Consider the following 24519-nt stretch of genomic DNA (forward strand, 5'->3'; position numbering starts at 1 on the left):
GAGCAAGACTCCGTCTCCGAGAACAACAACAACAACAAGAAAACAACAACAAAAAAATAAGGCTGCGTGGGAGGCACAAAGAGCTAATGCGGCCACGCTTGTCCCCTCGGGGCCACCGTCCCCACCCAGACTTCCGGCCTGCCTTAAATCGCTCATGCGTAAGTGCGTGGGCAGGAGGGCGGGCTCAAGCGTAGCTCGTGGCGTTCATTGGCTGTGCAGGGCCGAGGGAGGCGGTGCAAGGCCGCCGCGTGACGTCAGGACGCCGCGGTCAGGACGTCGAAGCTAAAGAAGACCAGAGCCAGCCGGGTGGCCGAGCGGTGTCGTGGCCGTGTTGCTAATCGCCTGGGTGGTTGTTGGCCTGTCCCTGCAGCGAAGGGTCCTGGTTGGTAAGGGGAGCGGCGGGCGAGCAGGCTGGCGGGGATAGCATCTCCTTTCGGTCTTGCGCCCCGCGAGCCCTGAGGCCTTCTCGGCCGTCGCAGCAGCAGACGCCGCGCGCGAGCGTCGACAGGGTGTGGCGGGGCAGGGGCAGCCACTGCGCCTGCGCACCGGGCCTGGTTGCGCGTGTTCGGGCTCTAGCGCGCGTGCGCCGTCGTCTTCTACTCTGCGTCCGTCTCCCTCGGAGTTCTCGGGGCCCCGGGGCGCCCCTCACTCGCCGTTGACCGGGTGTTGCCCCGGGCGACCGGCGGCTCCAGCGCGTCTTTCTGGGGCGTGGTGCGCAGGCGCGGCCTGGGCAGTGGCTCCGTGGCTAGTCGTGGGGATCCGGGCGGCCTCCTCCACCCGGCGTCCTCCTTTGCCTTCGCCCAGCCTGCGGGACGGCCAGGTGCTCCCGGGACCTCAGGCCTCGCGTCTGGTGCCTGTCCCTGTTCTTGAGACCAGTCCGGGAGTCCTCTCTCCAGCCCCCAACTCCTGATCTTATCTCTAATCTCCCTTCTGCCCTGGAGCTCCTCTTCCTGTGTCCCCGCCACGATCCCTCGTCTCCACCCACGCCCTGTGTCCTGTTTAAGTTAAGCCTTTGCGTTTCTAGCGTTTCTAGGGCTTTTCCCCAGCTCCAGACTCCCGTTCCTATCCCGTCAACTTGTGAGAATTCCGGTTCTCCTGCGGGATTAATTATCCTACTTATCAGGTATTCTCTCTCGGGAGTTTAGGCTTCTAAATCCTTCCTCCGGAGACACTCCCCTGTTCTTCCAGTTCTCTCTACCCCACTCTTAATTAGTTGAACATGTTTTGGGTCTTCTTTGGCATTCCCAAAGCTTTACGTCCAGACACCCAACCAAGGTGATCCCTTTTCTCTCCCAGCCCTACCCCTGCTTCCGGGAGCCTCCTGTGGAAGCAGGCAGGGGTAGTCCCACTGAGGACTCCCACGTAGGTCTCTTTACTGCCCTTCGGAGACCTTTTTGAAATCAGTGCTAAGAACCCATTTCTTCACGTTGGGGTTCACGTTGGCATTCTCAGGAACGCTCAACGACTACTTGCTTCCAGGGGTAACTTCCGGAAAATCCCTTTTTCCTCTCAACATTTTCTTCTCCAGTATTCTTCCAGCCCCCTCGATGCTCCCTGAAAGGCCTCCCTTTTCACAGAGTTCTCGGAAACCTTTCTACCCTCTCAGCCTTAAGGGTTCCCTCAGACTCTTTTCATTGTAGCATCCATCCTCTTGGTTCAGGTTCCTTTCACAACCCGTATTCCCTAGAATTCTTTTTTTTTTTTGAGACAGAGTTTCACTCTTGTTGCCCAGGCTGGAGAGCAATGGCACAGTCTCAGCTCACTGCCCTCTGCCTCCTGTGTTCAAGCGATTCTCCTGCCTCGGCCTCCCGAGTAGCTGGGATTACAGGCATATGCCACCATGCCCGGCTAATTTTGTATTTTTAGTAGAGATGGGGTTACTCCATGTTGGTTAGGCTGGTCTCGATCTCCCGACCTCAGGTGACCCGCCCGCCTTGGCCTCTCAAAGTGCTGGGATTACAGGCGTGAGTCACCGCGCCTGGCCCCTAGAATTTTTTTTAGACCTTTTCCCCTTGATGGCAGCACCCCTACCCTCTGGACCTTTCATCACACCCTCTCTTTGCTCACATGGATTTCAGACCCTTCTTCCCTTTGGGAAGTCTGTTCTGGCTTCCCTGTTTCCAAATCCTTGGTTTTCCACCTGGAGCTCTGCAAAGGGGCCAGGGGCTTCCCCTGATACTCCAGCCTTTTTAGTCCACACCCAGAACTCTTCAGATCCTTGATCCCAGTGGCTTCTCTGTCAGCCTCCCCTTTTCTGCCTGGCTTCTCGTGAGTCCATCTACTTTTCTTCACCACTTTGTGACATGTTTTTAGCTCCCCCTTAAGTTTCCCTAACTCATTCTTTTTCTCATAGACAGTGAAAAAGCAGTCTGGCTCCCGAGGTCCACCCCTTATACCCCAAGGTCCAGATGGCGGCCAACGTGGGTGATCAACGTAGCACAGATTGGTTAGTGAGGCGAGAGGGACGGAGGCCAGTCGGGAGGGAAAGAGGAAGCAAGACCCAGTGCTGTCCTCTGGGGTGGGACCTCCCGTGGCCTTAGGGGAAGTGATGCCACAATCCCTGTGGGTGGGGGTGGTGGTGAGGCAAACACAGGGAAGCATTTGGTTGTGGTGTGGAGAGGGGCAAGCCTTCACCTCTCTGAGCTTTCATTTTTCACAGTACAGCGCTTGCTTTGCAGAATTGTGATGATTCATTCAAGCAAATGTAATTAGGAGGCAGGTTCCCAACACTCAATACACAGTCATTTATTTGTTTTTCTGCTGATTCCTTATTTTTTCTCAAAATAGTGTGATAACCTGCCGACTGGGGTGATGTCAGACAGAATTCATTGATTCATGAAAGACATAGCCCTAGGAGGTGTCAGGGCCTGTGTTCAGTTCTGTGGGTTCTGTTAATTGTTTATTTGTTTGGTTTTAACAACTGCTGTGTGCCAGGCTCTGGGATAAGTACCTTAAGTAGGTGATCTCATTTATCCCTCCCAGCAGACTCTGAAGCAGAAACCCTTTATCAGCATAGTACAGATTAGAAAACTTAGGCTTAGATTGGTAGTAACAGTTAGATATGGGATCCAGGGGCTGGAATTTGCCTCCCAACTTGCCCACGTGTGTACAGTGGGGAGAACAGGTGTGACTTGATGTCCTCTCTCTCTGCAGGTCTTCTCAGTACAGCATGGTGGCTGGGGCAGGCCGAGAGAATGGCATGGAGACACCGATGCACGAGAACCCCGAGTGGGAGAAGGCCCGCCAGGCCCTGGCCAGCATCAGCAAGTCAGGAGCTGCCGGCAGCTCTGCGAAGTCCAGCAGCAATGGGCCTGTGGCCAGCGCACAGGTGACAAGGCCGCATGGGGCTGCGGTACCCTGAGCCAGAGGTTGTGGGAGGGACACAGTCTGGCGTCCTCTTGTATCATTCAGACGGGGTGCTCTGAGGGGAAGCATAAAAAGACATTCCAGGGTATGTAAATCTGAACAGGGAAAAGTTCTGTTTCCTTGAGGAATCTAGGGTGTGATGTGGTTCTGAAGAGGGAGGCCATGCCCGTGCCCCTGGTCTCTAACGTGCGTGAGTCTCATGGTGGAGACAGTGGCTCACTTTGCAGATACATGGACCCAGTTTCATCCCTTGGCAATTGGCCACCAGTCAACAGGCTTGCCCTTTGGGGGCCGTGTACCTGTGGATTTGGGCTGCTGACGGCACATGTGCCTCTCTGTTTCCACAGTACGTGTCCCAGGCAGAAGCCTCAGCTTTGCAGCAGCAGCAGTACTACCAGTGGTACCAGCAGTACAACTATGCCTACCCCTACAGCTACTACTATCCCATGGTGAGTGCCCAGCCGGCGGGGCGGGGCGGGGCGAGGTGGAGTCTGCTGGGACGGGGCGGGCTGGGGCGGGGCGAGGTGGAGTCTGACGGGATGGGGCCGGGTGGTGGATGGACTGGAGATCCGCAGTGATAACTGCTCAGAAACCCTCTAACTTGCCCAGGAGGTAAATTCCTAGGTCCCCGCCATGAGCCACAAGGTCCTACATACCCGGTTCTGGTCCCTTCTCTCCTCATGCTCATTCTGCTATGGCCATCAAAGCAGAGACCTCCTTGATGCCCGCACGCGTCAGGCCCGCTCTCTCTGTGCCCTGGCTGCAGTGCTGCCTGTGTTGCCGCCTCTTGGAGGTCTCTGCTCAGATGCTGCCTTCAGAGAGCCTCTACCTGACACACTGATGGAAAGTAGCATTCCTGCCCTGCAGCCTGTCCCTCTCCCTTTCTTTGCCATCTTATTGTTTCATGATCCTTATTGCTGGATATATTACATGTCGACGTCTCCAGCTGGGCATGTAATTCCAGCACAAGCTTCATTACAGCATGGGTTTTCCTTTTTATTGTGCTGTCGTAGTGCTTAGAAGAGTTGGCACTCAGTATTGTTGATTATATTCTTCTGAGAACTAGCTAAGTGAGATGTGGGACTGATAGAGGTTTTTCTTTTCTTAATATATGAGAGGATGTGGTGCATTAATATAGTGTAGAGAGAAAGGGGTGAGGAATTGGTAGAGGGCCATGGCTGGGGTAGTTCCTGAGCAGGCTGGGGAAGCGGAAAGGGTAGGCCTCCCACTAAACCCTCCCTCCCTGCGCCTTTGCAGAGCATGTACCAGAGCTATGGCTCCCCTTCCCAGTATGGGATGGCCGGCTCCTATGGCTCAGCCACACCCCAGCAGCCATCCGCACCCCAACACCAAGGGACTCTGAACCAGGTAACATCCTAGCCCAGCTACCATACCCCGCTCAAGCAGAGGAAATGTAGATTTTTGAATGAGCTGTCAATGAGGAATGGCTTGTGCTCCTTAAGCTGCTTTTTTTCTTCCAAGCAACTCCTGACCTGAAAATTAGGAGGACAAAGCATAGTGTTTGAACCTAGGGTGGGTTTAAGGCTGAGCCAAGGCCAGGGCTGAGATGCTGAAAGACATCTCATCTTTTTCCCTAGCATGGTCACCCACAGGCGTGCACACACGGGTTGGGTTTTGCATTTAAGGTGCAGCTTGGAGGAATGGCCGGGCTAGTGCATAGGAGGCAGGTAGACCTGGGTTTGAATCCCAGCTGTCCCACCCCTGGTGTAATTACTTATGCATCTCAGTCAGCTCTCGAAAGCGGGGAGGGTGGTAGCCTCATCCTCGGGCTCCATGAGTGTGTGTGCTCATGTGTGTCTTGTGCTCAGATGGTAGCGCTGGAGTGGGTGTGTTGTCGGTGGCTGTTACTCCAGCATTGAAACGCTGCCAGCTGCCGCTTCATAGCTTAGGGCCCTGGGAAGTTGCTTAGTCTCTGAGCTGGAGCCTTGTCAGCTGTGAAAAGGGTTGTTAACAGATGTTAACCTCAGGGAGTTACTGAGGACTCAAATGAGCACATTTGGGAAGGTCACGGGAGAGTTGAGTGCTGAGTGCTGTGACCACCGTGTCCTCACAGTGAGGGCTAAGTGCCACTAGCCAGCCTCAGAATCTGCCTCCTGTGCTCAGCGCCTGCTTCCTTCTGCAGCCCCCAGTCCCCGGCATGGATGAGAGCATGTCCTACCAGGCTGCCCCTCAGCAGCTGCCGTCGGCTCAGCCCCCTCAGCCCTCAAATCCCCCGCATGGGGCTCACACGCTGAACAGTGGCCCTCAGCCTGGGACAGCTCCAGCCACACAGCACAGCCAGGCGGGGCCCGCCACGGGCCAGGCCTATGGGCCACACACCTACACTGAACCTCCCAAGCCCAAGAAGGGCCAACAGCTGTGGAACCGCATGAAGCGTAAGTTGGCAGAGCTACGTGGAGGTCCGAGCGGTTGGGCCCTCATAGAGCTCCTGGGTGTGAGGCCCATGGTGTGTACTGCTCCTTGTTTCTGGGTGTTGTGATCGCCAGGCTGGGGGTGGGGCTGCTCTGGACCAGGCGCGTGTGTGCTGGAGCCCTCCTCTAGAACCTGACTGCTCCTCCCTGCATTTCCACTTCCTCCCGTCCCCTGGGGACCCCTGGATGTGCTGGGGAAGGGCCTAACCATAGCTTTCGCTGCCCTCACAGCAGCCCCTGGGACTGGAGGTCTCAAGTTCAACATCCAGAAGCGACCCTTTGCTGTCACCACCCAGAGCTTTGGCTCCAACGCAGAGGGCCAGCACAGCGGCTTTGGCCCCCAGCCCAACCCTGAGAAAGCTCAGAACCACAGGTGACGTCTGCCCCCTTGCCCCGTCGCAGCCCCACACTCTGCACTCAGCGTCTGTGGTCCAGTCCCACTGGCCAGCTGCCCACCCTGAGCCTCAGTGTGCGCCTCTGAAAAGGGCAGAAGGACCCTCCCTTGGGGGTTGCTGTGAGCACTGAAGGAGACAGAAGGAAAACATGGGGACTGTGTCCCGCTGTGTGTCAGCTCAGAGTGGTGGTGGGGATGGTCTTTTGAGTTTGGGATCCTCTCCAGCTGAGCCCCTCATCTGTCCTCCCGCAGCGGGTCCTCTGCCCGGGGGAACCTGTCTGGGAAACCCGATGACTGGCCCCAGGACATGAAAGAGTACGTGGAGCGCTGCTTCACCGCCTGTGAGTCGGAGGAGGACAAGGACCGCACGGAAAAGCTGCTCAAGGAGGTGCTGCAGGCGCGGCTGCAGGACGGCTCGGCCTATACCATTGACTGGAGCCGGGAGCCCTTGCCGGGGTTAGTCTGGGTGGGGAACATAGGTGGGAGGGTGGTGCTGTGAGAGGCATGGGCTGGGTATGGAGGTAGGAGAGTTGGGGGTCCCAGGTACCAGGAGCTCCAAAGAGAAATGAACCGGAAAGTTGGATCCTGGGGGAATGAAGTCCTGGTTGGAGGGAAGCCGGTGGGGTGGGGTGGGGACCATGGATGCCGGAGAGGTGTGCGTTGCTCAGTGGTTAAGCGCACCCTCTGGACACGGAAAGCCTGGGTTTGCATCTCATTTCTGCACTGTAATAGCTGAGCCGCCTGGTAAGTGCCTTTCCTTTTGGAGGTGGGTCGGTACATTGAGGGAGGTGGTGTTGGCCGTCCTGCTGGTGTCTGGCGGGGTTGGTGACGCCCTGCGCTGCTGTATTCTCAGGCTGACCCGGGAGCCTGTGGCTGAGAGCCCTAAGAAGAAGCGGTGGGAGGCCGCTAGCAGCCTTCACCCTCCTAGAGGGGCAGGCTCGGCGACAAGGGGCGGGGGTGCCCCGTCCCAGCGAGGGACGCCCGGGGCCGGGGGTGCTGGTCGAGCCCGGGGCAACAGCTTCACCAAGTTTGGCAACCGCAACGTCTTCATGAAGGACAACAGCTCTTCTTCCAGCACAGACTCCCGCTCCCGCTCCTCCTCCAGGTCCCCGACGCGCCACTTCCGCAGAAGGTACTGAGGCTCCCGGCTGGGGTTGTGTGTGGGCGGGGGAGGCGTTTCAGGCCTGACCCTCCTGCTTCTTCCTGCAGTGATTCCCACTCAGACTCCGACAGTTCCTACTCAGGGAATGAGTGTCACCCTGTGGGCCGCAGGAACCCGCCCCCTAAGGGCCGGGGCGGTCGAGGGGCCCATATGGATCGGGGCCGAGGCAGGGCGCAGCGTGGGAAGAGGTGAGACTGTGAGGGCTTGAGACACGGGCCAGGGTGGAGGAGGGTACTGGGGACCCATGGGAGAAGGAGGAAGAGGGCCAGACAGGTGGACAGCCAGCTGCCAAAGAGGCGAGGCTGAAGGGTGGCTGGAGACACCTGTCCCGCTCATGGCCCCTCATCCCTTCCTAGGCACGATCTGGCTCCCACTAAGCGCAGTCGAAAGAAGATGGCGGCGCTGGAGTGTGAGGACCCGGAGCGAGAGCTGAAGAAGCAGAAGCGGGCAGCCCGCTTCCAGCACGGTCACTCCCGCCGCCTGCGCCTCGAGCCCCTGGTGCTGCAGATGAGCAGCCTGGAGAGCAGCGGGGCTGACCCTGACTGGCAGGAGCTGCAGATCGTGGGCACCTGCCCTGACATCACCAAGCACTACCTGCGCCTCACCTGTGCCCCCGACCCGTCCACCGTGCGCCCTGTGGCAGTAAGTGCCCGGCAGGGCAGTTCTGCTCTGTGAGGCCGTGCTGGCTCAGGACTTGGGGGAGCCGACCCAGAGAGGAGGGTGGTAGAGGCCACACGGGGACTCTGGTATGGCAGGGGAAGCTCGGCCAGAGACGCCTCGGCTGGTCGGCGTTCTGAGAAGAGCGCAAAGGCACACTGCTGCCCTGGAGCCCTGCGTGGCGGGTGTGCAGCTTGGCCGGCGAATCGCTTGACCTCTGGGCCGTGGTCCCTGGCTTAGGTGACACGGAGCATAAAGCCTTCTTCCAGGCCCGTGGTCTGTGGGGCATGTGGGGCTGTGCTTCCAGTGTTGGGCGTAGTCACTGTTCTGCAGAACACGTGAACAGCCATGTGCTTATAGGGAAATGGGTGTGGAGGTGGCCACTCTTAACCCATGTCTTGTGGGTTTTTTTTTCTTTTTTTGGAAGAGAATCTTGCTCTGTCGCCCAAGCTGGAGTGCAATGGCGCGATCTTGGCTCACCGCAGCCTCTGCTCCCTGGCTTCAAGCGATTCTCCTGCCTCAGCCTCCCTAGTGGCTGGGATTACAGGCATCCGCCACTACGCCTGGCTGATTTTTGTATTTTTAGTAGAGATAGGGTTTTGCCATGTTGGCCAGGTTGGTCTCAAACTCCTGACCTCAGATGATCCACACGCCTCGGCCTCCCAAAGTGCTGGGATTACAGGCGTGAGCCACTGCGCCTGGCCTTTTTTTTTTTTTAAATGTTGCAACTCTCCCACCAAATAAGTGGAAGCTCTTGGCCACCCTACCTGAGTTGTACTCCTAGTGTTAATTCAGTTCCCTTTTCCAGGTTTTGAAAAAGTCGCTGTGCATGGTCAAGTCCCACTGGAAAGAGAAGCAGGACTATGCGTTTGCCTGCGAGCAGATGAAGTCGATCCGGCAGGATCTGACGGTGAGGCTCGCGCTGGGAGGGGCCTGGCCTCAGCCAGTCCTGCCTCCCGCTGCTTGTGACTCTTGTTCTCGCCCCGCCACCCCAGGTGCAGGGCATCCGCACCGAGTTCACGGTGGAGGTGTACGAGACCCATGCCCGGATCGCCTTGGAGAAGGTGAGCTGGCCTCTGCGGGCCTCCCCAGCCCCTTTCCTGCTGCTGTTCTGCCCTCAGCACCCTCACTCTGCTCTCCTCCCTCTGTGCCTCTGCCTTCCAGGGTGACCATGAAGAGTTTAACCAGTGCCAGACGCAGCTCAAGTCGCTGTATGCTGAGAACTTACCTGGCAATGTGGGCGAGTTTACTGCCTACCGAATCCTCTATTACATCTTCACCAAGAACTCGGGAGGTGAGGCCCAGTCCCCAGGACGGAGGCCATGGTACCCAGGCTTGAGCCCTGCTGACTTCACCCTCTTTGTCTCGGTGCTAGACATCACCACGGAGCTGGCATACCTCACACGAGAACTGAAGGCAGATCCTTGCGTGGCCCACGCCTTGGCATTAAGGACAGCCTGGGCCCTGGGCAACTACCACCGCTTTTTCCGGCTCTACTGCCACGCACCCTGCATGTCTGGCTACCTCGTGGACAAGTTTGCAGATCGGGAACGCAAGGTCGCCCTCAAGGCCATGATCAAAACGTATGTGGTGCCAAGCTCCCTTCTGCCCTTGCTCTTCCCATCCTTCCGCCTCACACCGCCCCTCAGACCAGCTCCTGGCCGCAGGCCTCCCCCAGTCCCCAACCCTTGTCCTGGTCCTTCCTTCCCCATCATCTTTCTCCATTCAGCCCTCCCCTCTCCAGTTCCTCTTGCTCTCCTTGTTGGTCACCTCTGTGTTCTGGGTCACTCCTCCCCCTCTCCCCACTGTTCCCAGCTCACTGCCTCTGGGGCCTCTTCTCCACCCGGTCTGTGCGTCTCTTCCTCCCGTTCTCTCCTGCCTGGACCCCCTAGTTCACTCCTTGCCCTGGGCTTCCTCAGAACTCTGAGGTCTCTGCTTTCTCAGCTTGTCGCTGTGCTCCCACCACAGAGACCATCTAGACAGCCTCTGGTCTAACAGGACAAGGCCCAGTCCCACTCAGCTCCTTTGAGAGCACCAGAAACGCTTAGGGAGACACCTATGTTGAGGCCACACTGGGCGCGGTGCCAGAGGCCCCTGGTCAGGCCATGCCCCTGCAGTGTCCTTCGTTCACTAGACATTGCGCCTGGCTTGCTGTGGGTAGGGATGAGTTGCTTGACTGATGTTTAGACGCATGGTTCTGTCTGGTGATTGAAGTGCCCAGGCGACATTGGGCAATGTCAAGAGAGGTTTTCGTTTGTCACAGCAAGGGGATGTTCTTGGCATCTAGTGAGTGGAGGCCAGGGATGCTGCCCTGCCACTGCCATTGGGCCCTAGAGCTCAGTCTTGCCAAGGTGGAGGAATTCTGGTCGAAGAGGTCGACCGGTAGACTGGAGAGGCCTTGAGTGCCTGGCCAGGTGGCCCTCCGTGTGAGCTTATCATCACAGCATGGAGGCCCTGAGTGCCTGGCCAGGTGGCCCCTCCGTGTGAGGTTATCGTCACAGCATAGTTTGGAGCTAGGGAGGGACTGTCAGCCTGGAGGTTAGGAGACTTATTCTGGAATCTAGTGTGGGTCAAGCCAACTTCAGGGAGAGGCTGAGCCAGGGCAGGAGTCACAGGAGCAGACGAGGATGTGGGGTTCCGTGCACAGAGCTCCATGACCAGCTTGGGAAGTTAGAAGGAAGGGGAGGCAGGAGGCTGCTTAGTCTGCTGCCATGATGGGCCCCATGAATGGTGGCTCTCAAGCTTCTGTGCTACACAGGGGCGTGTGGTTGGGCGAGTGTCCTTGTTGATACCTAATTGGCCTTGGTTGGGAACATAGCCATGAGTGCCCCTCGTGGGTGGGGCCCTAGTCTGTCATTGACCTCATTGTGTCAGCACCTTCCCCCCAAGGAGGCTGACCCTGCCCTGCCAGCTGAGACTGGGAGACGGAGTGGGCTCTGATCCCAGGGCCTCCATGAAAGCTCTGGCTTTGGAGCAGAAGCGGGTTATAGGACTTAGTGCCCCTCACTCGGTGCCTTGGCCTGCTGTGTGTGTGGAAAGGGTAGGGCTGCACCCTGTGGAAGAGGGTTCAGGGAGCTCTGAGGACCTGGCTCGTGCTAGATGCTCAGTCAGTAATGTCTCTTAGCAGCAGCCGGAAGTGTGTAGTGGTGAGTGCTAAGCTGGCACCCCTGTGCCTGGCTTCCCAAAGACACTGCAATGCAGGGCAGGGGAAGCAGCAAGGGCTGGGTCCCCACGGTGGCCCTGGCAGCCCTGCCATCCCCATCCCCTGCCGCGTGCTGCTCCCTCCATCTGGCCCCTGCCCCTGAGCCAGCGGAGGAGCCCGCTGGGCCCTTCCCTTCCTGTCCCCTCTCCTCCCTGGCCCCCTGCACAGGTAAGTGAGGGCGAGGGGGGGCACAGCTGGGGACTGGGGCCACTAACCCCACCCCGGGCCCCCCCGAGCCCCTGAGGTGGGGAGGCTGGGAGGCGGGTGGGGAAGCCAGCAGGCACTGTGCTGAGGAAATCCTGTGGGTACCCGAATGGGGGGGCCTCCCCGCTCGTGGGGCCCTCCCCTGCCCGCCCGCCCGCCCGCCTCATCACCTTCTCCTCTTGTCTCCATAGCTTCCGCCCTGCGCTGCCAGTCTCCTACCTGCAGGCCGAGCTGGCCTTCGAGGGCGAGGCCGCCTGCCGGGCCTTCCTAGAGCCCCTGGGCCTGGCCTACACGGGCCCGGACAACTCCAGCATCGACTGCCGCCTCAGCCTGGCGCAGCTGTCAGCCTTCTGAGCACCCAGCGAGGAGGGGCGGGGGCAGGGGCTGCAGCCCCCAGCGCTGCCTTTTCGGATTCTGTTTTTGAGCCGTGGACTTGGGTTGTAAATTTATTTGTGGGGAGTGGGCTCCAGGAAGAGCCACCGTCCCTGCCCCCGTTTTCCCACCGGGGAGTCTGTACAGAGATTTTTCTACGTTTTTATTTTTTGCCTCAGAGGGATGGGATTGGGGAGGAGGGGATGGGCAGCGGAGGGTTGGGGGCATGGTCTGCAGGCTCATCTGTGTCCGCCTTTCACTCCACTAATGCTGTCTCAGTGTTTTCTCTCTCTCTCTTTCGAGCTTGCACTCCGGTACCCGACCCGGCGCCCTGGCCCATCCCATGCCGGGGGGCCAGTGGAAAGAAGACAGGCCGTCCAGCCCGTGCCCGCCTGCGGCGGGGGCACCCAGCAAGCCCGCCCACCGCCCGCTGCCTCACCTGCTTCGCCACAGACTCTTGTTCCCAGCCCCTTGGGGCCTCCGTGTTTGGGGTGAGGGGAGCTGCTTAGAGACTGTGCCCGTCCTCGGCCCCCCACCCTGAAGTGCCAGCACCACCAGCACCAGATCCTCCGCCGCCACACCGCACTGAGGACACGCCGGCCGGGCCGCCTCGTCTCAAGTTGTATAAAGTTGTCTCCGTGTCCCCTCCTCCCTCTATCCCCAATGTTTCTTCTGATTTTTTTTTCCCTTCCCTCCCTCCTCTCCGCATTCCTCCCTTGGTTCAGCACAGGTAAAATGGTTCCCCTCCCTCCCTGCCTTCATGGATCACCAGCTCACGTCATGTTGCCTTCTCTTTTCTTTGTGTGTGTGTTTATTTAAGTTACTTTTCTTCCTCCTCTCCCTTTTCTTTTTGGCCCTCCCTCCCTCCCTCTTCTGCCATGTAACTGGAGGATGTGCTATGAGTTTGCAAACAGCTGGACTGTCAGGCTGCTTTTTTTCCAGATGTTCCTCCTCTGCCTCCCCTTCCCCTCCTCTCCCCTCCCTTTCCTTCCTTCCTTCCTTTCCTTGGAGCACTGAGCACCATTTGGAAGCTTGAGAGAAACCAAAATTAAAGAGAGAGAGAGAGAGAGAGAGTGCGCACGCTCCCGCTTTGTCTTTCCTGTGTGGGCTGTTTGCATCCATTGTCTCCTTCAGAGGTCTGGGGGTGTCACTCCAGGGGGATCTCAGCCAGGGGCTGGAAAGGCCCCCCTGTCCTCCCTATACGGCACAGCCAGAGTGTCTGCAGGGGCTGGCACCCCACTTCCTGGCTGAGGGTGAACTCCAGCTTGGGGAGGTGCACCTGGGAACCATGGGGCACCTTGGCCACGGTGAGGTGGGGGTGCAGCTGCCCTGGAGACTGTAGCGTACTCAGCCCCTCGGCTTCCAGCCTCTGGCTCAGCACTTGTGCCATGCCATCCAGTGTGGGAGAGGGTGGGGCACAGAGCACATGCGGGCCCAGGAGGACCAGCTTCCTAAAGCTCAGCCGAGGGGGTGCATTTAGCCCCGGGGCCAAGAGGGCCCGTCTCAGAGCTCCGATGGCAGCCGCCTCCTCCCCAGCGCCTGCCAGTCGCAGCAGGGCCAGGGTCAGGTGTAGGTTCTGGGTGGGCACTAGGAAGTTGGCGCAGTGTGGGGCCACGTGGACCAGGTATTCCTGGGCCTTGGTCACTTCTGCTTGTAGCCCAGTCTCGGTCACCATGAGGGCCACAAAATGTGTGGGGCGCGGTTGGCAAGGCGCTGCAATACTAAGGCGGGCCCCTTTGTCCTCGGGCCAGGCCCCAGGACCCCACTTGGCTTCTGTCTCAGCGGAGCCCCCCGGGACTCCCAGGGCCTGTGCTTCCTTGCCCCCCAGCAATGTGGTCCTGGCGGCTGCTGTTGGCTTCAGTGCCCCCTCAGTCACAGCAGCTGTGCCCAGCGCCCTCTCCTGGGCCGCCTCCAGCTCTCCGGGTTCCTCCACGCCTGGTTCCTGGTGCCCTGTGCAGAGCGGCCTTGTGCTCTCTCGCTTGGGGGCAGCCTGGGCCTCCTGACCTGTCCCCGCCAGTGTCCACTCGGCATCCTCCGCCCTGTGGGCGCCCTCGGTGTTCGGTGCGTCCAGGATGGTGGGCCCGCGTCCCGCCGCCGAGCCAGAGCCAAAGACGAGGTCGGTGCGCGAGGCGCGGTCCCACACAAGGCGGCCGCGGAAGCGGAAGAAGCGTACGCGGTGCTGGGGCACTGCCAGCACGCCCGGCCCGAGCGCCGCCAGCGGCTGGTCCCAGCAAAAGGCGCTGAAGGGCTCCTCGCGCACGCCCAGAAAGCGGTCGACGTAGCCCACCGAGAAGTCGGCGGGGTCGAGGCGCGGGTCCCAGCGGATGCGCTGGATGACGTCCGCGGCTGTGCGCAGCGGCGGCTTCTTGGCCCCGGCCTCCGGCTGCGCCTCGCCGCCAGGCGGCGCCGGCGCCCCAGGGTGGGGCTGGCGGCAGCGGGCGCCGAAGCGGCAGCGGCCTTCCAGGAAAAAGCGGCAGGCCGGCGGGGGCGCGGGTTCCGTGGTGGGGGCTTCCTGCGGCAACTCCGGCTCTCTGGCCGCTGACATGGGTGCGGGGAACTGGCACGCCCGCCGCGCAGACCAGGTCGCCCCGCACGGAGGGCGGCTCCCCTTGGATGCACCGAGCCTCACCAGACAGTCAGCGGCCCGCGCTCCGGCCCAGCTCAGGGGACCACGCCGCGGGCTCTCGCGAGGACTCTGGCCCAGTCCCTCCTTCGTGGAGAGCCAGACACCGCTGCTCTGGGACTTGCCGGCTGCGCCCTCCCCCAGAGCCAGGAAAGCAAGCTGCCTAAAGGCTGCGGCCGTCTCGGTCTCCCGGAGCTCTTGGGCGCCTGGCCCCGCCCCTTTCCCGGTGATTCATGTGTGCGGCCTCTTTCCGGGTGATTTACATGTAATGCCCCGCCCCTTTCAGGATGATTACGTGTGCCTCGCCCTTTAGGTGATTTACATGTAGTACCCCGCCCCGTTCCCGGTGATTTACATGTAGTGCCCCGCCCCTTTCCTAGTGATTTACGAGTGCCCCGCCCCTTTTAGGTGATTTTCATGTATGCCTCTCCCTTTCCCAAGTGATTTACATGAGCTCCCGCTCCTTTCAGGGTAATTTACATGTAATTCCCCGCCCCTTTCCTGGTGATTTACGAGTGCCCTACCCCTTTTAGGTGATTTACATGTGTGCCTCTCCCCTTCTCAAGTGATTTACATGTGTCCCGCCCCCTTCCGGGTGATTTACGTGTGTGCTTCGCCCCCCTTTTTAGGTGATTTACATGCGTGCCCTGGCCCTTTCCCAGTGATACTTTTGTGCTGCCTCTTTCCGGGTGGTTTACGTGTGTGCTCTGTCCGTTTTCAGGTGATTCACGTGTGCCTGGCCCCTTTTTAGGTGATTTACCTGTGTGCCCCGCCCCTGAGGGGGACGTCTTTAGAGAACCTGGACCCGCCCTCAGTCCAAGTGATTTACATTTGCAGCCCCGCCCCTCTGGGAAACAAGAGAACCTGGCCCCTCAGTCCAAATCATTTGCATGTTCGGCCCCATCCCTCCGGGACCTTAAAGAACCGAGATGCCTGCGGACCCTTCCCCCACAGAGACCAGGCCCCTACTGCTCTAAAAGGGTTCTCAGGCACTTCTCTCTGCAGCCGCTCCCAGAGTAAACGGCGGCTCCGCCCGGTCGGAGTCCACCTGAGGCGTTCAGGGCCAGAACGACTCCCGGGGCTGTAGCACTCTGCAGCCCCGCCTCGGCTGACCCCGCGGTGGCTGAATCTGGCCCGGCCCTAGGACCACGTCCGGCCGGCGGTGGCGCTCAGTATTTGATGAACTGGATTGCGGAAGCGGCCGCCTCTGCAAGGGGCACCGCCTGGCCACTTCCTCGGGCTCTCTTAAAGGAGCCGCACCCCCACCCGAGGGCAATCATCCGCCTCGGACCAGGCCTCCCGGTGACACCTCCGGCTCTCAGAGGCGCCAGGACCCTATCATTCATCCCCTTCCACGTGCAAAGTGAAAAGTCAGAGCCCGGGCACACACCTTGGCCGTTTATGTATACAGAAGTGGGGTGCCGGGCGGGAAGGGCGCGGGGAATGAGGGAACCTAGAGGCCGATGACGTCGTCCAGCTCGAGGTCCGCGTTGGGGCGGCAGCGGGCCTGGGGGGGCTGCGTCCCGGGGCGGGGTTCCGCGTCGCGCTTGGCGGCAGCCGCCTCCGGGCGCGCCGCGTCCATGACGCCCAGCACCGCGTCCAGCATGGAGGGCCCCAGATCCAGGTGGAAGGACAGCAGCGGGTCGGCAGGCGAAGGCGCTGCGGGCTGCGGGACGGCGGGCGGCGGCGGGGAGCGCGGGGCCCCCGCGGGGGGCGCCCGGGGCTCGGGGGGCGGCCCGCCGCCGTGGCGGCTCAGGAACGAGGTGTCCCCGAAGGCGTCGCCGCCGCGCCCCACGTGCAGCGTGTGCCGGAAGTCGCCGAGCGGCGCGGAGATGGACAGGGCGCCGCGATCAGGCCGCTTCTTGGGCTGCGCGGGGCCCAGCTGCTTCAGCACGGGCATCTGCGAGGGGCACGGGAGGGTCAGCGCGGCCCCAGCCCGGGGCTCGCAGCCACGCGACTGCTCAAAAGACGATGGGGGACGGTTCCCGTTTTTTTTTTTTTTTGTTTTTTGTTTTTGAGACGGAGTCTCGCTCTGTCGCCCATGCTGGAGTTCAATGGCGCCATCCCGGCTCACCGCAACCTCTGCCTCCTGGGTTCAGGCGATTCTTCCTCCTCAGCCTCCCGAGCAGCTGGGATTACAGGCACCCGCCACCACACCCAGCCAATTTTTGTATTTTTGTAGACACGGGGTTTCACAATGTTGGCCAGGCTGGTCTTGAACTGCTGACCTCAGGTGATCAGCCCGCCTCAGCCTCCCAAAGTGCTGGGATTACAGGCGTGAGCCACCGCGCCCGGCCTCCCGTTTCACAGATGGGGTAAGATGAGACTCCAGGAGGTCCCATGGGCACAGCTGCTGAGCTCACATTTGGATCAAGGTTTGCCTAACCTGACTCCAGAATGCCCACGAACACCACGCTATGCTGATCCTCCTAAGAGCGAATACTTGAGCCTTCCTAGAGGCCAAGTAACAAATATTTCATAAACCCTTCAGAGTGCTTCCCAGACTTGACTGATAGAAAACTCCAGCTTGTTGGCCCCGGTGCGGTGGCTCACTCCTGTAATCCCAGCACCTTGGGAGGCCGAGGCGGGCGGATTGCTTGAGGCCAGGAGTTCCAGACCAGCCTGAGCAACATGGCGAAACCCCATCTCTATAAAAAATGCAAAAATTAGTGGGGCATGGTGGCTCACGCCTGTAATCCCAGCTAAAGTAGGAGAATCGCTTGAACCCTGGAGGGGGAGGTTGCAAGGAGCCGAGATTGTGTCACTGTATTGGCCACTGCACTCCAGCCTGGGCAACAGGAGTGAAACCCTGTCTCAATAAAAAGAAAAAGAAAACTCCAGCTTGTCAAAGATGGAAATTCCCAGGCTCCTGTTTTGAAGACAGGGCTGACTCTGTCCCTTAAGCAAAGCAGATCCTGCCTAGAGCCCACCACGCACACGAGGAAGAGGCCCAGGCGGGCTTTGCTTAGGGTGCATTTTATGATTTGAATTATAGCCCTTGGTATCTGTGGGTTCCGCATCAGCAGATTCAATCAACTGCTGATAAAAAATATTGGGGAAAAAAATACAGTAATAAAAAACGAGTACAAGTTTCAAACAATATAACAATTATTTGCAAAGCATTTACATTGTATTATGCATTATAGGTAATCTAGAGATGATTTAAAGTGTAAGAGAGGATGTACATAGGTTATATGCAAATACTAGGGCATTTATATAAGAGACTTAAACATCTGCAGATTTGGGTATCCATAGGGTTCCCAGAACCAATCCCATCACTGCTACCAAGGGGCAACTGTACCTGATTTTTTTTTTTTTTTTTTTTTGAGACGCTAATTTTTGTATTTTTAGTAGAGACGGGGTTTCACCATGTTGGTCAGGCTGGTCTCGAACTCCTGACCTTGTGATCTGCCCGCCTCGGCCTCCCAAAGTGCTGGGATTACAGGCATGAGCCACTGTGCCTGGCCAACTGTACCTGATCTTGAAAGACTACAACCTAACAATATGATGTCTTATGTTTTCTAAAATAATAATAATATAAATTCCCTAGCCAGGCGCGGTGGCTCACACCTGTAATCCCAGCACTTTGGGAGGCTGAAGCGGGTGGCTCACCTGAGGTCAGGACTTCGCGACCAGCCTGGCCAACATGGTGAAACCCCTTCTCTACTAAAAAAAAAAAATACAAAATTAGCTGGTTGTGGTGGTGCATGCCTGTAATCCCAGCTACTTGAGAGGCTTAGGCAGGAGAATCGCTTGAACTTGGGAGGCGGAAGTTGCGGTGAGGTGAGATTGTGCCATTGCACTCCAGCCTGGGTGACAGAGTTTGACTCTGTCTAAAAAAAAAAAAAAAAAAAAAAAAGCCGTATGTTAAAAAATGGGAAGAATTGCCTAAATTTGAAGCTGGCAGCATCTGCATTGTCAACTAGGTGCTTTATTGCCCATAGCTGCACCAAATTCTTTTTTTTTTTTTTTTTTGAGACGGAGTCTTGTTCTGTTGCCCAGGCTGGGGTTCAAGCGATTCTCCTGCCTCAGCCTCCTGGGTAGCTGGAATTACAGGCGTGCACTGCCATGCCCGGCAAATTTTTGTATTTTTAGTAGAGATGAGGTTTCACTGTGTTGGCCAGGCTGGTCTCAAACTCATGACTTCAGGTGATCCGCCTGCTTTGGCCTCCCAAAGTGTTGGGAATACAGGCATGAGCCACCACGCTCGGCCTAAATTCAATGTGAAATAGAAACGCAGCCACAACCTCTGCCCATATCCTGGTCATTGCGTGTTTTATGTGGAACTTCTGGGAGGGACTTTGATGACCTTGTACTTTTGTTTTAACAGTCACTGTTATCGCAATAATAAAAACCTATTTCAGTTGAAGCCCTACCCTTTGCCAGCTGTATGAATTGGAATAAATTACTTTATTTCCCTGTCTACTTTTCTGTCTGTAAGATAAATAACACTACCTTCCTTTCAGGATACATAGAAAAGTCTGATCAAAGAAAACTATACTTGTAATAGTGCTAACCAATTGGTAGTGCTAGCGTTGGGGGGAAAATATTTCCCTAACAATAATTGTGGAACAAAAATTAGGTTGGATAGAATACTATGAGAAAGACAAAGCTGCTGACGTTGTTTTCATAGTAACAGGCACCCTGGGAAGTATTGGTGATAATATGGAGGAAAATGAAAGCCAAAGGGATTTAAAATAATTGTAGATGGCTAGATTCTGAAAACTGGCCTACACACACACACACACACACACACACACACACACAGACACCACACACACACACACACACACACACTTTACATTGATTTCCATGGGGAAACCAGTTTTGCTTTACTACCTCTGCAGCATTTATCAAATTTCTCTGACCTCAACCTAGATGAATATATTTTTATCGTTACCTAGCACACAATCTCCACTCTCTCCTTCCCCATAAGGGAAACAAAAATTTTAAGAAACAAGATTTGTCTTGTTTTGAGACAGGGTCTCACTCTGTCACCCAGCTGGAGTGCGGTGGTGAGATCTTGCCTCACTGCAACCTCCGCCTCCCAGACTCAAGTGATCCTCCCACCTCAGACTCCTGAATAGCTGGGACTATAGGCTCATGCTACCATGCAGCGTTATTTTTGTTGTTTTTTGTTTTAGAGATGGGGTTTCGCCATGTTGCCCAGGCTGGTCTCAAACTCCTGAGCTCAAGCAATCTGCCCGCCTTGGCCTTCCAAAGTGCTGAGATTACAGGTGTGTGCCAGTAAGCCCGGCCAATACTTGTCTTACAACGTGGTAGATACTCTGATTCCTTCCTTCCTCTCTCTTCCTTCTTTCTTTTTTTTTCTTTCTTTCCTTCCTTCCTTCTTTCTTTCTTTCTCTCTCTTTCCTTCCTTCCTTCTTTCTTTCTTTCCCTTTCTTTCTTTCCTTCTTTCTTTTCTTTTCTTTTTTGATGGAGTCTTGCTCTGTCACCCAGGCAAGAGTGCAATGGCGCGATCTCAGCTCACTGCAACCTCCGCCTCCCAGGTTCAAGTGATTCTCCTGCCTCAGCCTCCCGAGTAGCTGGGATTATAGGTGCACACCACCACACCTGGCTAATTTTTGTATTTTATAATAGAGATGGGGTTTCACCATGTTGGCCAGGCTAGTCTCGGACTCCTGACCTCGTGATCTGCCCGCCTCGGCCTCCCAAAGTGCTGGGATTACAGGCATGAGCCATCGCACCCGGCCCCTACTCTCATATTTTCTATTGTAATCTATTTTATTTTTAAATGTTGAACTCAGCTCATTAATGTATCTTCTGGATCCACAGTTAAAAAAAAATCCTCTCTAGCTGCTAAAAGAGCCTATGATCTCAGCACTTGCTCTGCAGTGAGTCAGAGGTGAAAAAGTGGAATTCAGAAAGCCCATTGCACAGGTTTGAATCTGGCTGTGCCGATCGCTGTGTGGCTTTGAGCAACTTACTTGACCTTTCTGACCTCATTTCCTTATCTTGAAAATGGCATGATATTAATATAATACTTCCCAGTCCTTTTGCAAGAACTGGTGGAATGATATGTTCCTGCAAGTCTTGGCACAGTGCCCAGCACACAGGGAATGTTCAATTAACATACGTTCAATGGAGTCACACCTTGGATCATTCTCCCAGTGTTCCGGAGAAGGAAATGGGTGATCCAAGACAGGAGGTGACTGACCAAGATCACAAAGCCAGCTCTGGGGAACTCCAGTGTCCAGAGCTGGCTCCCTCCACTCTCTGCTGCCTCTTGACTCCTGGACAGCTCTCAGACCCTGCCTTTGGTCAGACCCAGCTCCCAGCATGCATCTTGCATCCCCCTTCCATTGCCCTATCAGTTGCCACCACTTTTCAGCACCTGGCAACACACGTAAAGTCTTGGTTTCTGACATCAAACACATCTGGGCTCAAATTTTGCCATTTCCTTCTTGTGCGATCCCAAACTGGCTTCCTCAACCTAAAGCTCAGTTTACTTCTCGAAAAACAGGGGTTGGAACTCTTGTTTGTGGCTGGGCACCGTGGCTCACACCTACAATCCCAGCTCTTTGGGAGGCCGAGACAGCAGGATCACTTGAGCCCAGGAGTTTAAGACCAGAATGGGCAACAAAGTGAGATGACCTCTCTACAAAAATAAAAATAAAAAATTAGCCACGTGCTGTGTCATGCACCTACAGTTCCAGCTACTTGGGAGGCTGAAAAGGGAAGATGCCTTGAGCCCAGGAGTTTGAGGCTGCAGTGAGCTATGATCGTCCCACCGCACTTCAGCCTGGGCAACAGAATGAGACCCTGTCTCAAGAAGAAAAGAAAAGAAAAGGAGAGAGAGAGAGAGAGAGAGAGAGAAGGAAAGGAAGGAAAGGAAAGGAGGGAGGGGAGGGAGGGAAAAAAGGAAAAAAGGAAGGAAGGAAGGAAAGAAAGAAAAAGGAAGGAAGGAAAGAAAGAAAGAAAAGAAAGAAAAGGAAGGAAGGAGAAAGGAAGGAAGGAAGGAAGGAAAAAGAAAGAAGGAAAGAAAGAAAGAAAGAAAGAAAGACTACACTCAGGGTGCCGAAATTTTATTTCCCAAGTGCTTATCCTGGGCCAGGCACCAGCCTGAGTGCCTCCCCATGAAGGAACTAATTTATTTAATCTTCAGGACAATCCCATTTTACAGATGCATGATGGTTGAGACACAGAGAGGTTAAGTAACTTGCCCTGGGTCACACAGTAGCGAATGCTGCGCACCAGATCTGGAATCCAGACGAACTCTAGCTCCCCACAGGAGACTATGGGCATGCCACCCCATGAGAAAAAGAATAATAATGTTCTGATTTGATATGAAGGCGAAAGATTTCCTCTGACACCCTTGATTGTCTTTTTTCCTCTCCAGTCCAGACCAGAACAACGAGTTGGAAGTCGTTTTCGATTGCCACCTCTGCGCCCTAGCTCTGAGACCCTGGGTAAGTCGCTTCACTTCTGCCAGCCTGGGTGTCCTCTTAAATAAGCCTCTGACCTCCCTTTGGTTGAATTGTGTTTAAAGCAATGAGGTCATGCTTGGAAAAAGTCCCTCACGCTGCCAGGGCTCAGGACAGAGGGGCTGTTGTTTGTGACCAACGTGGAACAGGCAGAAAGCGGGGCGCGACCGTGCAGCCCGGGGAGGCCCGGGCCGCGCGTTCTCCCCCCGCCTCCGCCCACCCCTCTCTTTCCTGCTGGGGCAGGGCCACGGCTCCAGCTGCAGGGTGGCGGGCACAGCTGGTTCACCTCTGTCCTCTCTCAGTCCCGGCCCCGCCAGGACGGAAATAACAACCCGCTCTAGATCCGGCCCGACTGGTTCTCAGACCCGTGGGAGCTGCGGTGAAGCGGGGTCGGGGGACCCCAGATGGGGAGACCCCCGGCCCGGCGAGGGCTTCACTGCGCGCTTCCTGCAGCCACGTGGCTGCGGCCGGGAATTCAGCGGCCGCCGTCTCGTGGGCTTTCTGCCCCTCTTCCCTCCCGACCGGGACCCAGGACCCCTGTCCCCGCCCGCGCCTTACCTCGCGGTCCTCCCAGAGCGGGGCAGGCGCGCGCTCACGACTCCGGCTCTAGCCCGGACCCCTGGTTCCCTGGCTCCGAGTCCGCCTCCGCCTCCTAATCCCCGGCCCGCGCCTCCCTTCTTCCTCCGGGCGGGTTCTCACCTGGTAAGGAAAGTGTCATGCGGAACCTGGAGGGAGATTCAGGAGCCAGGCATCCGGGTCCGTAGGGCCACCTCCTCCTTCGCCCTCAGGTCCCAGGCGTCCTAGCTCTTAGCTTGCTTAATCCCACCCCAGACCCGAAAGTCAGGGGCCCCCAGCCCCTTCTTCCTCAGTCCCAAAAGCCAAGGGCCCCAGTCCCTCCTCCCTCAGACCCAGGAGTCCAGGCCCCAGTCCCTCCTCCCTCAGACCCAGGAGTCCAGACCCCCAGCCCCTCCTCCCTCAGACCCGGGAGCCCAGGCCCCAGTCCCTCCTCCCTCAGACCCAGGAGTCCAGACCCCAGCCCCTCCTCCCTCAGACCCAGGAGCCCAGGCCCCCAGTCCCTCCTCCATCAGACCCAGGAGCCCAGACCCCAGCCCCTCCTCCCTCGGACCCAGGAGCCCAGGCCCCAGCCCCTCCTCCCTCGGACCCAGGAGTCCAGGCCCAGCCCATCCTCCCTCGGACCCTGGAGTCCAGATCCCCAGCCCCTCCTCCCTCACACCTAGGAGTCCAGCCCCCCCCGGCAAGCCCTGGCATAAGGCTCCTTTACCTGCACCGGGAGCTAAAGTGTCAGCCCCTCTCGGGGGCCATGGCAGGAGCCCAGGCAGAAGCGGAATCACCGCCCAGTCCCCAGGCAGAGAGGGTTTTGGCACAGTCCCCTCCCAGCCTTTCTTATCCCCCAAAAGTTTGCCTCTAGGATTTAAAGGGCTAGAAAGCAGTGGTGGAAAAGCTGAGGCCCCTCTGGGCGGAGTGTGGGGGCGGAGGAGGCCAGGACTGAGTGTGCAGGGGGAACTGGCAGAGGGGGTGGGGCTGGACAGGGCGCGCCCCCAGCCTGGCCCCTCCCCTGCGCAGCTTGGAATTTCCTGAAACGGGGGAAGTCTGGCTGTTTAGAAGAGTAATTTCTTCCAGATTGCAGCTGTATGGAGAGAGAGAGAGGGAGAGAGAGAGAGAAAGAGAGAAGAGAAGGAGGTCAGACAGTGAAAGCAGCAGGAGGATGAAGAGCATGGAGGGCGTCTGAGAGGGGCAGCTCTGGCTTTGCTGCGGCTGAAGCCACTACCTCATAGAAAGGTCATATCTCATTCTAAGCACCCGTGTCTATTGATGACAAGAGAGTGAGGTTTGAGTGTTAGGGCAATTCCTTCAGGGCAGTGTGGGCAGGGAGAGAGAGCAGAGGGGGAGAGCAGAGTCCCAAGGCAGGATGCAGCTCAGTGGGAAGAAGGTGGGAAGCCCAGGTGGGAGTCTAGGTCTGTGGGACGGAGGTGGAGGCCCAGGTGGGAGTCTAGGTCTGTGGGATGGAGGTGGAAGCCCAGGTGGGAGTCTAGGTCTGTGGGATGGAGGTGGAGGCCCAGGTGGGAGGCTGGGTCAGTGGGAGGGAGGTGGAGGCCCAGATGGGAGGCTGGGTCAGTGGGAAGAAGGTGGGAAGCCCAGGTGGGAGTCTAGGTCTGTGGGACGGAGGTAGAGGCCCAGGTGGGAGGCTGGGTCAGTGGGAGGGAGGTGGAGGCCCAGATGGGAGGCTGGGTCAGTGGGAGGGAGGTGGAGGCCCAGATGGGAGGCTAGGTCAGTGGGAGGGAGGTGGAGGCCCAGATGGGAGGCTGGGTCAGTGGGACGGAGGTGGAGGCCCAGGTGGGAGTCTAGGTCTGTGGGACGGAGGTGGAGGCCCAGGTGGGAGGCTGGGTCAGGGTCAGAGGGAGAGGGAGAGGGAAGCCCAGGTAGGAGGCAGCTCAGTGAGAGAAAGGGGAGGCCCAGGTGGGAGGCTAGGTCAGTGGTTTTACCCCTAGCTGGGGCTGGGGTTGTAGTGCTGGAGAGAAGATAGTCAATTTGCGATAACAGGAAGCAGCCTTGAGCTGGGTCTTAAGGATGAATGAGAGTTGATGGAGCCCAGGAGAGGAGGATGGATATCGGAGCAGAGTGGGGAAGCTGGGTGGGGCAG

At 57.6% G+C, this 24519-nt stretch overlaps 3 protein-coding genes across 23 annotated transcripts; 1 reads left to right on the plus strand and 2 right to left on the minus strand.

Annotated features, from left to right (window-relative positions):
* Nucleotides 1–248: 248 nt before the first annotated feature.
* On the plus strand, nt 249–12860 carry LENG8 (leukocyte receptor cluster member 8). Of its 21 annotated transcripts, none has more exons than XM_054461870.2 (16): nt 249–382; nt 2354–2446; nt 3154–3328; nt 3714–3815; nt 4624–4734; nt 5510–5762; nt 6030–6171; nt 6445–6648; nt 7046–7324; nt 7402–7542; nt 7711–7996; nt 8820–8921; nt 9007–9075; nt 9176–9305; nt 9387–9594; nt 11609–12860. In XM_054461870.2, exons 2-16 carry the CDS (start codon nt 2409–2411, stop codon nt 11769–11771), a joined length of 2403 nt encoding a protein of 800 aa, XP_054317845.1. In that variant the 5' UTR covers nt 249–382; nt 2354–2408; the 3' UTR covers nt 11772–12860. The 21 variants fall into 21 exon arrangements, with proteins under 21 accessions (XP_054317845.1, XP_054317846.1, XP_054317839.2 ...); XM_054461871.2 differs by having other exon boundaries at nt 6033–6171; XM_054461868.2 differs by having other exon boundaries at nt 253–386.
* LENG9 (leukocyte receptor cluster member 9) lies at nt 12583–14620 on the minus strand. The gene has a single exon (XM_054461884.2). It carries the CDS (start codon nt 14332–14334, stop codon nt 12937–12939), a length of 1398 nt encoding a protein of 465 aa, XP_054317859.2. The 5' UTR covers nt 14335–14620; the 3' UTR covers nt 12583–12936.
* Nucleotides 14621–15790: 1170 nt separating this feature from the next.
* On the minus strand, nt 15791–23405 carry CDC42EP5 (CDC42 effector protein 5). Its single transcript, XM_054465798.2, has 3 exons — nt 23140–23405; nt 22416–22556; nt 15791–16312 (listed from the first exon to the last, which is right to left on the minus strand). The coding sequence occupies exon 3, from the start codon at nt 16310–16312 to the stop codon at nt 15866–15868; it is 447 nt and encodes a 148-aa protein (XP_054321773.1). The 5' UTR covers nt 22416–22556; nt 23140–23405; the 3' UTR covers nt 15791–15865.
* Nucleotides 23406–24519: the final 1114 nt, after the last annotated feature.

Source organism: Pongo pygmaeus, chromosome 20 (genome assembly GCF_028885625.2).
Source record: "Pongo pygmaeus isolate AG05252 chromosome 20, NHGRI_mPonPyg2-v2.0_pri, whole genome shotgun sequence".
Lineage (NCBI taxonomy): Eukaryota > Metazoa > Chordata > Mammalia > Primates > Hominidae > Pongo > Pongo pygmaeus.